Raw genomic sequence first — 15,894 nt, 5'->3', positions numbered from 1 at the left:
AGTTAGTGGTAAAGAATATCTTACCAACATGAGAGGGATGGACCTTAACCCAGACACTTGAGGCAGAATCTGCCATATCTATTGCACTACTGCTCTGAGACTTTGGAATGTTTCGCCAGGTAGGAGCTGGAGCTGTACCAGGACTTTTCCTTGAGTGATACTCCCTTAAAGAAAAAAAGAAAAAGCAGAATTACACAGAAGAATATGTGATAATACTTTATTATGCAGGAAGCCAGAGGTTGCTCTGTCTGCACATAAAGACAAGTGCAGTTTTGCACATTTAGTACATGCAATATATATTTCCTCCTAAAACATTCCCACTTATTACACTGTTCTGTAATACTGACTCATCTCTCTGTGAGATAACTATCCTCTAAACCAGTGGTTCTCAACCTTTTTTGCCTGAGTACCTCTTAACAGACCATTCCCAAAAAATTGTACCCCCATATTAGAGACATTTTGTAATGATTATAGTATAATGCATATGCTTTACTTTCCTCTATAACAGGCCCCCTGTTCCTCTCCCTATCTCCCCAGTCCCCCGATTTACAGGTCTTCTCTCACCGGAGTTGTTCACTTTTCTTTACTATCTGGCCTAGACCGCCATTAAGATTTCTCCCATACAAGCCATCTCCACAGAACCAGCCAAACAAACATTTTAGGCTTGTTTCTGCAATACAATACCCACCTATTTACAAACTCCCAACACACAGAAATAGTACCCACTTTGGGTCCCCATAAAGTTGTTAGGCCCTCTCTGTGCCTCCAAATATAGCTGTAGGCCCCCAAACTGGCCCATATATAGTTGTAGGCCGCCATACTTTCCCCGCTTTGGTGCACCACTGCGCCTCTGGTCTGGGGACCTATTTCTATGGCTCATAGCAGTAGGTCCCCGGTCTGCAGGGGCAGTGGAGCAACAAAGCTGATGGTAGTTACTGCCCACAACAGCCCAGTGCCCGCACTTCCCCTTTGCTGTCCTCCTGCTCCGCTCCTCTGCGCAGTGATGTCAGCCTACCATTTCTTTCAAAGTGGTCCAGACCGGTAACCACTGGCTGTGGCTGCCATTACTGATTTTTTTTCAAGTATCCCCTGGAGAACTGCTAAGTACCCCCTGGGGGTACTTGTATCCCAGGTTGAGAACCACTGCTCTAAACTATAACGTTTTAGGCAGAGACTTCTGGTGAGCAGGGAATCAGGAACGGACGCATGTTACCAGGGCTTCTGGTCTCTGTCTTCCTAGAAACTGTACTGAAGACCCCTGATTTGCACCAAACAACTGGTAGTCTGTGTTGCCAGGTGAGCCTCCACATTATATATCCACCAGAGGTCCGTCTTAAGCTTGGACAACTGACCCGCTGCACATCAGCCACTCCACTTGTTCCGAGTGTGCAGTGTGCCTTTAGGATCCTCCCTACTGAGTGGTCCCTGCCAGGATTGACAGCAAAGAATCAGGGCTCTGCCGCTGCTGTCATCTGTCTGCAAATTGCGACTGCAGAGATCTGTTTCCTTTCCCAGAGCAGGATTGGATCAGCTAAACCTTCGAGTTGCACACCTCACAAGCCACAAACCAGAGACCTGCTAAGATTCCCAGCACGGCACTGAGGCACCCGACCACCATACCAACCACATGGGTCATGGTCTCATCCATCTACAGCCTGCTTCCTTGCTGCATATCCCACTCCTGCTCCACTACCACAGGGAACACCTCAAACAGGTATCAGGGCTCCCTTCACTCTGGTAAGCCCTGTTAAGTGCCGCTGGCAGCAGTATATTATATGAACACAGGACACACCAGAGGCAGTTTGGCCCTCATATAGAGGGATGTTTTCTTCTATGCAACTCCTCTATGTACTTTTATTAATCTACCTGTAGAGACATTTGTGAACAGCTAGAGCATATCTGTGAGTGGACACTGAAAACTACTGTTCTTTTCAGGCAAATGATTTTGGTCTATTTTCTTGTGTGCTACTGCTGCCACCTACTGTCTAGCTACTGCCAGTGCACAACAACATTGTCCGTCAGTTACCTTTGTCTGTCTTACTTTACATAAGTGTGCTTTGAATAGTTTCATAGCTCACTCTCAGAGAATCTAAGTATGAACAGTTCCTACTATGAAGTTGACCTTCCTCATTATCCATCTGCTGGTATTAATGCCTGCTGTATAACCAACATAATTGGAAAAAACTTTTTTTTTAATATCAACTGGCTCCAGAAAGTTAAACAGATTTGTAAATTACTGCATATGCCGGCGTATAAGACGACCCCCAACTTTTACACTGAAAATATAGAGTTTGGGATATACTTGCCGTATAAGACTACCCCTCCTACTGCGATGCACAGTACTTGTAGTTCACCCACATTAGCTAGGCAGCATGTTTCCCCACAATAGTAGGCAGCTCCCCCACATTAGGTCAGCAGCTCCCACACATTTGGTCGGCAGCCCCCCCACAATAGTAGGCAGCTCCCCCCCCCCACAATAGTAGGCAGCTTCCCCCCCACAATAGTAGGCAGCTCCCCCCCCCCCCCACAATAGTAGGCAGCTCCCCCCCCCCACAATAGTAGGCAGCTCCCCCCCCCACAATAGTAGGCAGCTCCCCCCCCCCACAATAGTAGGCAGCTCCCCCCAAGTAGGCAGCTCCCCCCACCCCACAATAGTAGGCAGCTCCCCCCCACAATCGTAGGCAGCTCCCCTCCCCCAAAATATTAGGCAGTTCCCCCCTCCCCAAAATAGTAGGCAGCCCCCGCCCCCACAATAGTAGGCAGTTCCCTCACAATAGTAGGCAGCCCCCTCCCCCACAATAGTAGGCAGCCCCCTCCCCCACAAGAGTAGGCAGCTCCCTCCCCCACAGACATACAACCTCCAGCCATATAGAGTGTATGGCTGGAGGCTGTATGTCTGTGTACTGCCCCCCACAGTGTTCCAGTGCTCCTCCGGCCCGGGGTCACAATCTACTGCTATGGCCTATGGACCATAGCAGCAGTCCCGGGACCAAAGGAGCGGTGATCGGAACACTGTAGATGATGTGCCGCCGGTCACTCACCAGGCCCCGGCCGGCGCTCGTCCTCCTGCGCCTCTATGGTTGTACGCACGGGACGTCACTGACAACCATGCATACAACCATAGAGCGGTGGAGAAGCGCAGAACGACCAGTGGAAGACCGCAGGAGGACGCGCGGCGGTCTGGGAATGGTTAGTGACCCGCGGACATCCTTATGTCCCGAAAAGATTTTTCGGGACACAGGGATGTCCGGCATAGGAATACTTATGATTATCTGCCCGCTTTAAATCATTGAACTGCAGCGGCTTATTGGTGTATAACACGCAGATAAACTTTAGGCAAAAAATTTTATATGCCGATACATATGGTACTTTTCCCTGTTTACTTTGTCTTTTACTCCCGATAAAGCTACATAATTACCTTTTAAGGGTTTAGCCTTCCATATCTTACACTCAGTGGGGGACATGTATCATTATTTGTGTACGGTAGAAGCAGTTTACCCACTTTGCCAAATTTTAAATTATGCGCAGATGCGCTAAATTTATCAATCAAGCGCAATGAGTTTCATAAATTGCAGGCAAATATAGTAATCTCCTCAATCCACTCTTTGAAAAATGGAATCGATGATTTAGAGCATCTTGCTATGTGCAGTCCAAGAGGGCTTATATTTGCATTAAAAATATGGTCATTGCGAAAGATTTCTGTGGGTAAATGAAATGTACACAGTTAATAAATTTGTGCGTACTAAATATGTCACTCCAAGGTAGACCGAAACCTACACATCTGGACGAAATGCTCCACCAGAATGTACGCAAAAAAAAGACGCAAAAAAATTAATAAATAAAAAAACGCTTACACAAAATTTTAAACACAAAACAGGGGTCAAATCTTACATACATGTCCCCCAGTGATCTTACAGTACCATTTTCTCTACCTGCCTCCTAACCTGCTGAACCATGTGACAGAACTTTATGCATAACTGTCTCCCTGAAGCTAAGCATAAGACATATAGGGAGAGTCATCACCTTCAAGTCTGAGGCAGCCGATGGATTTTTACATATAATTAAGCAGATTTTGTAATAAAAGTGAATGTTTTGATTCAACCATACATCTTCTATGTGATATATGCAAATACATCAGTGAGCATTAGTAGGATATCCGGTGCCATGCTGAAGACAGCGATTTCTACTCGCGATGATTCAGTATGACCATTGGAGTTGGTGAGGGGGGTTCAGCTGCTGGAATTGTAGAAGCATTCAGAGACTAGGGTTTGCTAGTCCTCTCGTCATAGTTACCTTCTACGCGTCATGGAAAAATATCTGCATAAAACTGCTACTGAAGTGAAGAAAGAAGGGAAAAAGGCTGCTGTGGACAATCCTCTATAAACTCGGCCCTATGCTCTATTTACATATAATACTCAACCTACTAGGACTGTTGAAAGACCCCATAGGCTTGGTCCCTCACCTTCGCCCTCACCTGATCATTGCACAATTTTTTGTAGATTACAATATGACAAAGTTAAGACATAAAATACAGAAGTGCAGTGGTGAGACACAAGACATTCGAGGAGCGTAGACAGGCAACGACTGTTTCTCACCAACAGGTGCTTCTTCTGGCCACCAGTCTGACTCATGTCTCCCCACTGCACTGCTGTATTTTATGTCTGAACTGTTTTCTACAATACCATCTAATATGGTGAGTGCTCCATCTATTTCATCTTCTCATTTAGATTCATAAATTATATTTTCTTTACTTTGCATAATTACTCCTGTAGCAAGACATTTCTCCTTAGAAGGTGACCGTGGCCATCAAACATATGCTTATAAAATGCCTGGTCCTGACGGGTTCCCAAAAGAATATTACTTTATCCTGCAACAGAAATCACTGCTTTACATAGCGGCCCTCTTTTATTACCAATTATAATTATATTATTCCCCTTGAATTTATGGCCGCTAAAACTATCCTACCAAAACTGAATAAAGATTACAAACTACTCTCTAAAGTCCTGTCTAATTGCCTCCAATCTATTCTACCGAGCATTCTATTGGGGTTTCAGAAAGGGTTTCTGTGTAATAGGCACTTTACAAAATGTCTGTACTGCCATTAGAGTTAGGTTGATGCTTAAAACATGATACACCTATTTCGATACTGTTGAGCCTGGAGCTGAAAAGGCCTTCAACCTAGTGTCTTTGGTCTTTTATACAAAAAATTACAGGAAAGTGGCCAAATTAATTTGGCAAACAAAAGCTATTTCATACTTAGGTGTCCCCATCCCAAGATTTCACTCTGCTTTGCAAAAATCCAATATTGGATTTCTTTGGTCTCACGATCTTTAAACAGACTATTAAACTCAGATGGGCAGGGTTTCCTTTGACAATCTAGTTTACACTACAAATGTCTACATTATTACTTAGTACTTTGTATTTATGTAGCAGTTTTAAAGTATATCTGTATATATATTTGAGTATTTTAAGTATGTATGCTCAATAAAAAGATAAAATAAAGAAAGGTATTTACCGAAAAGCACTACAGTTCTCTGATAAAGGCAAATCCATGCTGATGGGACTATTGCTGTTCCGTTCACTACTTTCATAGCCAGACTCCATCCTCTGGATGAGTCGTGGCTGCTGCTGATCCATAAGGTGAGGAGGAGCTCCACGTCCGACACCCCAACTCCTATATTTCACACATGGATGCTTTTCCTTTGTATCAGGATTGGTAGTTTCCCTTTGCTCATGTAGAGAGAGGTCCTTGCCTTTAACAGGAAAAAAAAAGGATTCTTCATTATACTTCATTCTATATAACTTTTCAGAAAATTATAGGGCTTCTACAGGTTTTTTAAGTGTTGCAAGTATGTTGACAAAAGATTAACACTTTTTGGCCATTGTCCATGTATGCTGTGACGTGATATCTCAATGCAATCGGAGTTTACAAACATGGCATTTGGGCTGTAGTAAATGGGGTTTGCTACACACCATGCGGTTGAATAAATAAATAAAAAACACACAGTTTATTCAAGTCCATGGTCAGTATTTTTACTGTTTATCCTAACGTGCAAATACATAAGACGTAGTCCTATGCCAGAATACAGCACATAAAGCCACAATTTCTGACATACATTTAGTCAAAGTGCCAAACCACATCTTGATAAAAGCTACTAAAATCATTGGGTGTACCATGATGGAGCCACAAAAGTCAAAGTTTAGAGCCTTCTTGCCAGAAATAAGGAAATTCTAGGGGCTAAGTCAGTGACATGTCTTCACTACAGACAACGCTCTCCTTCATAAGAATATAATTTTACTAAGCCAGATATGGCTGTTAATGTGGGAACAACATTTGACAAGCAGTTATCCAAGATCTTAGTCATCTATAGGGTAAGAAAAGAAAATATAGGGGTATAGGATGAACGAATGAACAAAATACATCCTCTTACCAGAATTTTCTGAGAAGGGACTGAGTGGACTGTATCCTGTACTTTTCCTCTTTTCAGTTCTGAAGATACTATCAACATTTAATGGCTCACGTGTTGGACGCCAAGTAGGTCGATATCTGCCGGATAATCCAGATTTAATTTCATTGCTGGTATTTTCCATTTCCCAGTCCCTAGGTCTTACTGCTAAGGTTGAGGGTGGCTTGATCTCAGTTTGATCCACTGCACTTCCAACATGATGTATGCTTGGTGTTGTTTGTGACGCTTGCGATGGTCTACTGTGAATCATATTGCTAACAGTTGTTTTAAAGTCTCTTAACCTACTGGAACTGCTGGACAGCTTCAGTCCTGTTCTTGGAACTTGTTTCTCCTTTAATGTTTCACCTAATACAACGAAGAAGTAGTTAAGGAGAAAGCCACATATTAATAAAGGAAGCAAAACTATGTATAAAAATAAAAAGTGATATTAAGCAGGACCACTAGTAAAAGTTCAGGTCAGACCTTCACTGTGATAACCTGAAGATTGGGACTCATCTCCTTTTCTCCGGGGCCGACTGGAACTTCGTTTTCGGTCAGTTAAGGGTCCCTTTCTTGAAAAATGTCTCTGACTACACTCACTATCTGTCAGGTGTCCTGTATACAAGAAAGTACACCATAAAGCCCTAGAAAATAAGGATACCTGCACAGCAACCTAAAATCTCATTATAAAAACCACAAAATATCTAATGTGATATCACACGTTGGCTTTCTTCAAAGTATTTGAGGTATAAATGTGCAAAATGTGAGTTTCATGAGGACATTAACAGCTAATCTTTGAATAGGTTTGCACACAATATAAGCTTGAAAATTGCTTTGCAACAACAACAGTTTTTTTTTGTTTTTTTGTTATATCAAGAGAAAGGAGAATATTGACAACAATCTGTCTCCAGTTTTGTGGTAGTAAAACTGCTAGCCCTAAATAGCCAAAAGGAAACTAAGGAAAACATTTCTAGCAGGAAAAAAAAACATAGCCAAATGAATGGTTAGAGAATGACCAAAAAAACACAATTTTATGTCCCAGCCATAGCTGCTAAACAGTCGGAGGTGTGGGCACTTTTCCTGAGCCTTCTGTAATCGGAGTGTCCCCAGCCCTGCTACTCACCAGTAAGAGAATGACTAGAGCTGCCAGTCATTGGTAAGATGTGGGGGTCAGGATGTTCCCATTAAAGAGAGCTTGGGGAAAGACCCAGCCTCTCTGACTATTCAGCAGCTGTGGCTGGGACATTAAAAAGGCACTAACCTACCCTTCTGCTGTTTAGGGCTCTCAGTAGTTTTACCACCACAAAACTGGTGACCGGTGCAAAATTGCAAATCTTTATTTCCTGGACACTACTTAGACAGAACTGTAGTTGACATAAAGTATATTGCTTCTACAGTGTTTATAGACATAAAGCATGCAGGCAGATAAACATGACCTTCTGCTTGTCATACATAAAACTGCGGCATGGCCTAATGACATACAGAGAAATGGGTGGAGCAGAAGAGTTGGCCTAACAGCACGAAGCAGTGTTATGCTGTCAAGCACTTTAGATACTTCTAAATATCAGTGAAATTAAATTAAGTTTGAGTTAAAATACATAAATTGTGTTGGATTCTAAAATAATCAGAATTTGATATATGTTTTTAATTTTAATAAAATTCCGGAGATTTTATTGTAAAGATACCAGGTGGAGTAAAATCAAAAGAAGAGAAGAGAAATGATTTATAAAATAAGTCTTTGTACCTGTATCTCTACTGCTCTGTGATGCTGCATCATTCTCCAAGTTGTAGATGACTGTGCCTTGGGAGTCAGAGGAGAAGTGGCTTACCACAGATTCATGATGTGAATGTTTGTAGTGATAGCTGTCGGTGGAAGAGTCTGTCCTGGTGTCACTGGAGATAGAGGGCTCTCTACCTAAGGTACCAGAAATAATTCACAACTGTGACAAACACAACTCATGCCGCTTATAGATAAGGAGGCTGTATAAACAACAACAATGGTGCATAATAAAATTAAGGTAACAATTCACCAGTACAATCCTGCAGTTACTTTGTATTCAACCATTACAAGATACCTATTGCACCATGTTTGAAGGGGTTATCCAAGAATAACAGAGCTAACCTGTCTGTCTCCAGGTTGGGTGTGGTTCTGCAGCTCAGTTCCACTGAAGTACAAGAAGCCAAGTTGTAATACCACACATAACCTGGAGACAGATGTGGTGCTGTTTTAAAAAGAAATTAGCTCTATTTTTCGTATCCTGGTTAATCCCTTTAAGATATCCAAAAGATCAACATTACTTATGGAAGGCAAACATTGTTTATTTTTTTTAATTCCAGGGGTTAATATAGAAAGATAACAGTGTCCCATTTAGAATTTATGGCTTGCCTTCATCCTAAACTTAACATGATGTAGACTTGAATATTGGAGTTTGTAAGACAACTTATTACAGATAAAGAAAAAAAGGGAAGTCAGTGTTAGAAATAGTATAAAATTGTTACCAGAGTCTTCGCTATCATAGCATGTTCTGCTATACTGCCGAATATCCATCTGAGACAAAACATCTGGAACAGACACTGGAGTACCTCTGGGATCAGCATACAGAAGTAGTAATGGCTGATAATGCCCCTTTATGCATTTTGTCACTACATCTTTCCATTTTGGACCAATCTAGAAACAAAAAAATATATAAAAATTAAAACTGTAAATCTTTAGAAATAGGTACAAAACAGGTTTCCTTCTTAACATGTGTTTGTCTACCTTTTACATAGTGAAAGCTTGCAAACAAGTACAAGCTCTCATAAGAAATTGCACTCTATGTGCACAATGTGAATTTCATTCACAAGAGGTGGGGGACAGAATAGCATAGTCAACTTAACAATAGATTTTCTAAACAGCTGAAAGGTTAGGGGGTTATATTCTGAGTAATACCCAATATAAGACCTTTTTGTGAATGCATGCCATAGCAAAAACTGTCATGAAGCAACCCAATCATTACTAACCTAAACTAACATACTGTTACAGGACAATGCTATTTTCATGGGGAAGCCAAATATACAATTTTGTTTTTCTGATTGGCAAAACACTGACACAATAAAAATCTTAGGTGTTTCCTGACCAGTGACTTCCCTGCCAATGGTCAGGAAAAGAACACAACCAGTGAAAATCCCTTTCGCCTCAAGGGAATATTTCTTTAAATAATCACGCTCTGAATAATACATAAAAAAAACTTCACATAATCTGAACTGACCCCAACCAACTTATGTGTCTCCGTTTAGGATGCTGGAGTCTAGCCATGTGAGTTGGTCACCAGGAAATCTCATTAGGGGAACTGCAGTGATAAGGGTCTACCCATTCTCTCTGCAAAGTCAGATTCCTGAGAAATTTAGGCAGCATTAGAAAATAACTTCAATAATTTAAATAAAAATCTGTATGACTAAAGACCCATGCCTGCGACATCAGCTAATACAGGTCAGCACAAGACATCCACAAGAACCTCTACATTATTCTCTAATAGTAGCCAATTCTGTACTTCTTTAAAGTCACAAATAGAGATGGCAGAATCAAGGCTAAAGTTTGCACTTAAAGTTAAAATGGGTAAGAGAATGTTAAAGACATTGTTATCGTTAGTTAAATTATTTGATTTACCTCTTTTACATGGGCATCATCAAAATACATCCACTTGCGTATTTTAGTTTGAAAGAAGAAGGTGGAGTAATGTTTGCCATAGTAACAGATCATCCCGACCAAATAGAGCTCAGAGTGCTTTGCTCTGTCATCTGTAACCCTATAGAATAACTGGGAAGAGAAAGTACAGTAAGCAGATAAATAGCACAGGGATAATACATTGTCCAGCAATGGGGCAGATCTGCTATAGAAAATTAAGCAATTTTGGCAAAATTTGTGCCACAAACCTGGCACACATGCACAAATCAAGCCAACCAACCAAATGTGTAAGCTTTGACAAGACAGTCTAAAGATGCATCAATCTTATAAGCCACTGTGATAAATCTGGCACATCTTTGACTGTATAGACTAATCTTACACTGAAACAATTAGACACTCAAAAAATTTATATAAGAGATTAACCTCTGGCGCCCAGAATACTTGGCTAGAGTGCAGAATATGGCATATTATAACTTTTGTTTGTGGTGGCAATGTGTACCTCTGTACTATTTACTGAATGGTTGCATTCCATGGGAATAATATGGTGCTAGTACACATTTTTTTTTTCAAATAACACTTCAGAACACCACTTTGTATGATCCCTCAACTGTAACAAGTTTTGCTACTTTTTAACCCGCTGGGCAAAAATGTGAGACTTTTTACAAATGCCATTTTTGTAAGCTAGTTCAGGGCTTGTGTAGATTTGCGATAAATGAGGGCTTTGTGACAATATGTGTGACTTTTCACACAAAAATCACACATGGTAAATTAATTACCATTGCAGAAAAACCACTTGATTTTGACACAATGAGAAAATAGTCTACCTGAAAAGTCAAAAAAATAAAAAACCGACAAGTTTAGAGCAAAAATATAGTCTACATACAATGATAAATTCCCCCATCACATGGAACATTGTCTTCTTATTGTTTGGATTTTGACAATGTAAACAATTAGAAAAAGCTGTCAATTACTCTACTACTGGATGCTTCTTATGATTTTAGGCAGGTAATGAGGTTGTATTAATCTCTCCACTTAGTCTGGCCTGCAAATTCAACAACATATAGTGACCATACACTTACATCCCCAAGCTTCAGACAAGTTCCAAGACTGTGAATAACATCCTCAGCAAGATCAGAGTGATCGGAATCCCAGACAAGTCCTATTGTTATGATCTGAGGAGCGTTCATGAGCACTCGGCGGATGCGGATTTTCTCACCACAATTGCTCTGTAAATTCAATTGTGATATCTTAGCACAGCAATAAAGTGGAGTTAAAAATTTTTATTACAAATTAACACATTTCACTTTTGCACAAGGCTAAAAGCACAAATAGTGAGTACTCACTGGGCAGTTCCTCAAATCTCCCATTGTACTAGCTTTTTGCAGTAATTCTCCAAACATATCAGGAGTTGGTTTTTCTCTCCTTTCCAACATACATATTGCCTGGTTGCTACAATGTAAGCAGTACAAATAATAAAGGAATTGAAGCAGTAACTACTTAAATAACAATAATGGCATTGTCAAAATCTGTAAAATAGTATGACCTAATGCAAGGCCTAAAACTTTTGCTTTCCTTTTTACTGCATGTTATTCAAATATTATAGGGTGAGCATTTATATTATAAAGGGATCACACAACAAACATTGCATAGGTCCAAGCAGTTAATATCCTCATACTACATAATAACTGTTTAATCTGGCAAATGGTAATGCCAATAAGTAATGGCGAATACAACTAAAAATAAACAGCTGGCATTATATTTAATATTTAAATCATTGGCCACAAAATTGATTTTGGCCACAAAAAGGGGTCACACAACAAAAGTGACTGTGTCGTATTGTGTGAACAGTGCTGCATTGAAGCTAATGTAAGTAAATGGGGTTGAACTGTGATCCAAGAGCAGCAGCGACCGCAACGCAGCAATTGCAAGATAAATTTGACACTTTCTGGTTGCAGTCATTTGTTGGTCTCCATGTGACCACATTTATGTAGTCAGACGCATATTTCTACGATATCCAGTCTACGCAATGCTTTCTGTGCTTCGAAACATTGAAGCAAATTAACAGTTGTGTACACTGGATACTATTCTAGCATCTTCTCAGGTACCGCTGAATTTATACAAAAATATCTTTATTATGGTGAAGCGTTCTAACAAAAGTATATTAGAAAGTTGTAAATCTTTCCATTTTCATACTGAGCATTACTTATATAAAACTGGTATATCCTTTTAAACTAATTGCCTTTTAGTACAATGATTTATACAAATTTTATCATAATAAATAGCATGGTGTGTAAAAATAAAAAAAATACAACATCACCTTACCAAAGAGCAGTTGTTGAGATATAATGTACCATCTGAATGAAAGGCAGAGGGTCTGATGTGGCACCGCAGCTGGTACATACGCACTGCAAAAGAACATTAAAATATTCAACAAAGAAACAAACAACATAGGAAGGTGTAGGCATCACACCAGAAAAGCCGATAACAGAACCATGACATGTATGCCACATCGGTTTTTAAACAGATCCAAAGACCACAAATACTTTAATTGGGGTCTGTAAGAGTCCTGGATCTTTTAAAGAAAAGATTAGCACTGTAGATTGTATTCTTGTTGCTGTAAAAATTAAAATAATAAGGATATCAAACCTCAACAGAAGCTCTAAGCACTGGTGTGAACAGGGTAAAAACAACATGAATATTAAAGCATAACTACAAAGTTTAATTCCGAATTGTTAGAGTGCAGCACTGTGCATTATATAGTCCTATTTCTAAACTGTACTTGTGCCCAAATCTGTAAATAAATACCTTAATAAGGCTTAATAGTTTTCCCAGCTCTATGCCGCTCAGAACTCTGCATTATAAGATAGAGTCTCCTGCTCGATCTCCTAGGTAACCATTCCTAGCATGAGACCCAGCAGCGTAGAAATGCATTATACTGGGTCTCGCGCTAGGTATGGCTATCTAGGAAATGGAGGAAGAGGCTTGTCCGTCTGCCCGCTCCTCTAACAAAGCCTCATCAGAAATACAGAGCTGCTTAAAAACTGGTGTATTAGGACTCATTTACATAAAATCTCTGCCCGAAGATATTAGGTCTGTAGCAGGTATCGGCACTAGGACTGCTCGGAGACACGCCCTCTCCATAGACGGCAAACAATTTCCTAGAGCATTCCAAAAAAAGAATGAACATTCACTCTTTCGGTGGAGTCTGGGGTCCAACATTTCCGCTGTGGAAGTCCGCAGCGGAAATTCTGCAGTGTGAATGGTGCAGCAGAATCCTTCTGATAGCAATAGGAGCCCAATGCATTGTATTCTCCATAGCAGAACTCCACAGCAGGAATATCTAATATATATATATATATATATATATATATATATATATATATATATATATATATGTTGTCTAACTAAAGATCGTGTTGGCCAGTTATTTCTAGTTTCAGTTAACCAGTATCTTAGTTCTGGCCAGCTCCCAACTGACCTTGGTAGAATAAATAAGCTTTTGTAGGATAATGAACTTTTTGTTACATTCAGAAAGAAACTGTAAAAAGGGACACTGTGATTGGTAATAAAGTTATACACCATGAGCCACCAGTGTTCCTTAGCCAATTAGCTCACACTCAGGGTGTTGCCATATAAAAAAGGGCTGTAGTCTAATTTTGGGTATGTTTTCTTCTGCGGAGCTGTTTTTTCTGCATGTAATGAAACATCCACCTGTATCGATACATGTGCATTAAATCTGTCTGCTAAGTTGACTAGAGTTGACTGATCACAGGGAGAAATAGATCCCAACAAGGACTCCACTCGGAAAATACATAGTGTGAATAGGCACTAAATGGTGTATAATAAAATGAATTATTAGGAGCATTTTCTGGAGTGCTGTCTCAAGCAGTTTTCTGCCAACCAACAGGATTGATTCTGGGGATGTCAACCATAATGCAATACAAACAAAGCACGGGCATCTTGAATGTTTCCTAGACATACTTGCTAAATATAGGTGAAAAACTTGATGCAAACAGGGCCTTGGCCTAATAATTGTGCCACATCTCTCATATTTACCACAAAAGTCACGTATTTCTTTTGCTGTAATTCAAACCAACATCAACTAAATTGAAGCCATTTACAGAATAAGGATCAACTAAAATACCTGTTCAAATAAGGTCATTGCAAACTTCTGATGAGAAATACAGTGCTGGGCAGTGCAGATATCTTCTTTGGATTCATCTGCGATGTGAATGTGGAGGCGGATCAGAAGATTTTCCTACCAAAATACATAAATAACACTTCTATTAAACTAGAATTTGTGTGTTACACCAATACTGATGTATAAATATATTCAACTGGTAAAAAGAAAAATTGATCAACATAATTTCAATACCATTTATTCTAGAAGGGTAAAAAGAAAAATACTGTACAAGCACTAAGCAGGGGTGGGATTAAAATTTTTAAACAAAAGATTCCCTACTTTGCGTCACATTTATTGTTCTTAGAGTATAGTATATACAATATTTCTACTTTTTCCTATTGCCAAGTCAGGTTAACATGTGCTAAATAAGTTCTATGTGGAAATTTGTTGTTTTATACACCAGAAAGGCGCCAGACATCTAACTGCAGAAGTTACAAGTAAACACATTACTGACATAACGCAGTTATAAGCAGCATAAATATTTACATTCAGTGACTTAAAAGTAACGCCTTTCCAGGCTGAAGTCGTTCCTTTTCTTCTACATCTAATGTAACCCATGACGACAGCTAGGTCTAGTCTCTGCAGAGTTTTCTGCCCACACATTCTTGGACCCTCACTTTAGAAGCAAATGCTCTCTATATAGTACAGGGGTGTGGACATTTACGGTAATAAAAAAAACGAACTACTACAATGATACCTTTTAATTTTTCCATAACATATGCTCCGAATTAAAACAAAAAAATATATATTGGTGAAGTGAAATTAAAATAGTAAAAGATCATTTTGCTAATTTGGTAGTTTTCTACACCATTTACCTTGTGGTTGAGATAACATGTTATTTTGATACTTTAGGCCGGCCTGATTACAGCAATACCAGATTTGTATAGTTGCCTAATGTTTTACTAATTTAAAAAAAATTCTGAACATTTTCAAAAAAAAATTAATTGCCAATTTCTGACCCCTGTAGCTTTGCTTTTTTTCCCCCAGCATACGAGGCTGTATGAGGGAAAACATTTTGCGCCATAATTTGTTTTTTGTATCTGTTCCATTTTGGTATTGACCTGACTTTTTAATCGCCATTAACTTTTTTTCTGGAATATTATAAAAAAAATTGCAATTCTTTGGTTTGGTATTTGCTCCTGCCAGTATGTGCACATTTAACTGGATGATGAGCCCTCTTTTGTTGTTTCCCTGAATTGGATGTCAATTTAACAACAGGTTTGGGAGAACTTGGGAGTACCAGCCGGATCCCCATTTTGAATTTAAGCAGTTACTGTTAGCACGTCACAAAAGTAGAAAAACTCACATAAAGCATCAGCTGTAAAAAAACAAAAAAACAAATACACAATGAGGAAAATTAAGTGCATAAGTAGAGATTGGCCTTTTGGTTTGCTGTCCACCTGGCAGATAACATTCATATTTATACTGAAGTACCATAGTGGAGTAACAAAGTAACTTTACCAAACTAGGGATAAACAGCTAGAAGCATACTGTGGGTGGTGTTCATTTCATGTTCTGTAACTGTAACCTTGGCGCTCTTAAAAGGAAGGGGTATTTTGTGGGGAAAAAAGTTGTACAAGTTGTACTTTAATGTAAATTCA

General features: G+C 39.6%; 1 protein-coding gene across 8 annotated transcripts in view; it reads right to left on the bottom strand.

The window, feature by feature from the left end:
* The window catches only part of USP54 (ubiquitin specific peptidase 54), a 163,195-nt gene that overhangs the window by 54,011 nt on the left and 93,290 nt on the right, over positions 1–15,894 (bottom strand). For 7 of the 8 annotated variants that reach the window (XM_056530669.1, XM_056530678.1, XM_056530672.1 and 4 more), the window contains 11 exons: positions 14,255–14,368; positions 12,433–12,515; positions 11,454–11,559; positions 11,190–11,336; positions 10,093–10,242; positions 8,946–9,114; positions 8,191–8,361; positions 6,930–7,061; positions 6,432–6,812; positions 5,516–5,753; positions 25–164 (listed from right to left, as the gene is read on the bottom strand). In XM_056530669.1, coding sequence (XP_056386644.1) covers positions 25–164; positions 5,516–5,753; positions 6,432–6,812; positions 6,930–7,061; positions 8,191–8,361; positions 8,946–9,114; positions 10,093–10,242; positions 11,190–11,336; positions 11,454–11,559; positions 12,433–12,515; positions 14,255–14,368 — 1,831 coding nt within the window. The remainder of the gene's footprint in view (positions 1–24; positions 165–5,515; positions 5,754–6,431; positions 6,813–6,929; positions 7,062–8,190; positions 8,362–8,945; positions 9,115–10,092; positions 10,243–11,189; positions 11,337–11,453; positions 11,560–12,432; positions 12,516–14,254; positions 14,369–15,894) is intronic. The other variant, XM_056530673.1, reaches the window with a different exon arrangement.

The sequence above is a fragment of the Hyla sarda genome, chromosome 7 (assembly GCF_029499605.1).
Source record: "Hyla sarda isolate aHylSar1 chromosome 7, aHylSar1.hap1, whole genome shotgun sequence".
Taxonomy (NCBI): domain Eukaryota; kingdom Metazoa; phylum Chordata; class Amphibia; order Anura; family Hylidae; genus Hyla; species Hyla sarda.
This window is presented reverse-complemented; position numbering and strand designations above follow the sequence as displayed.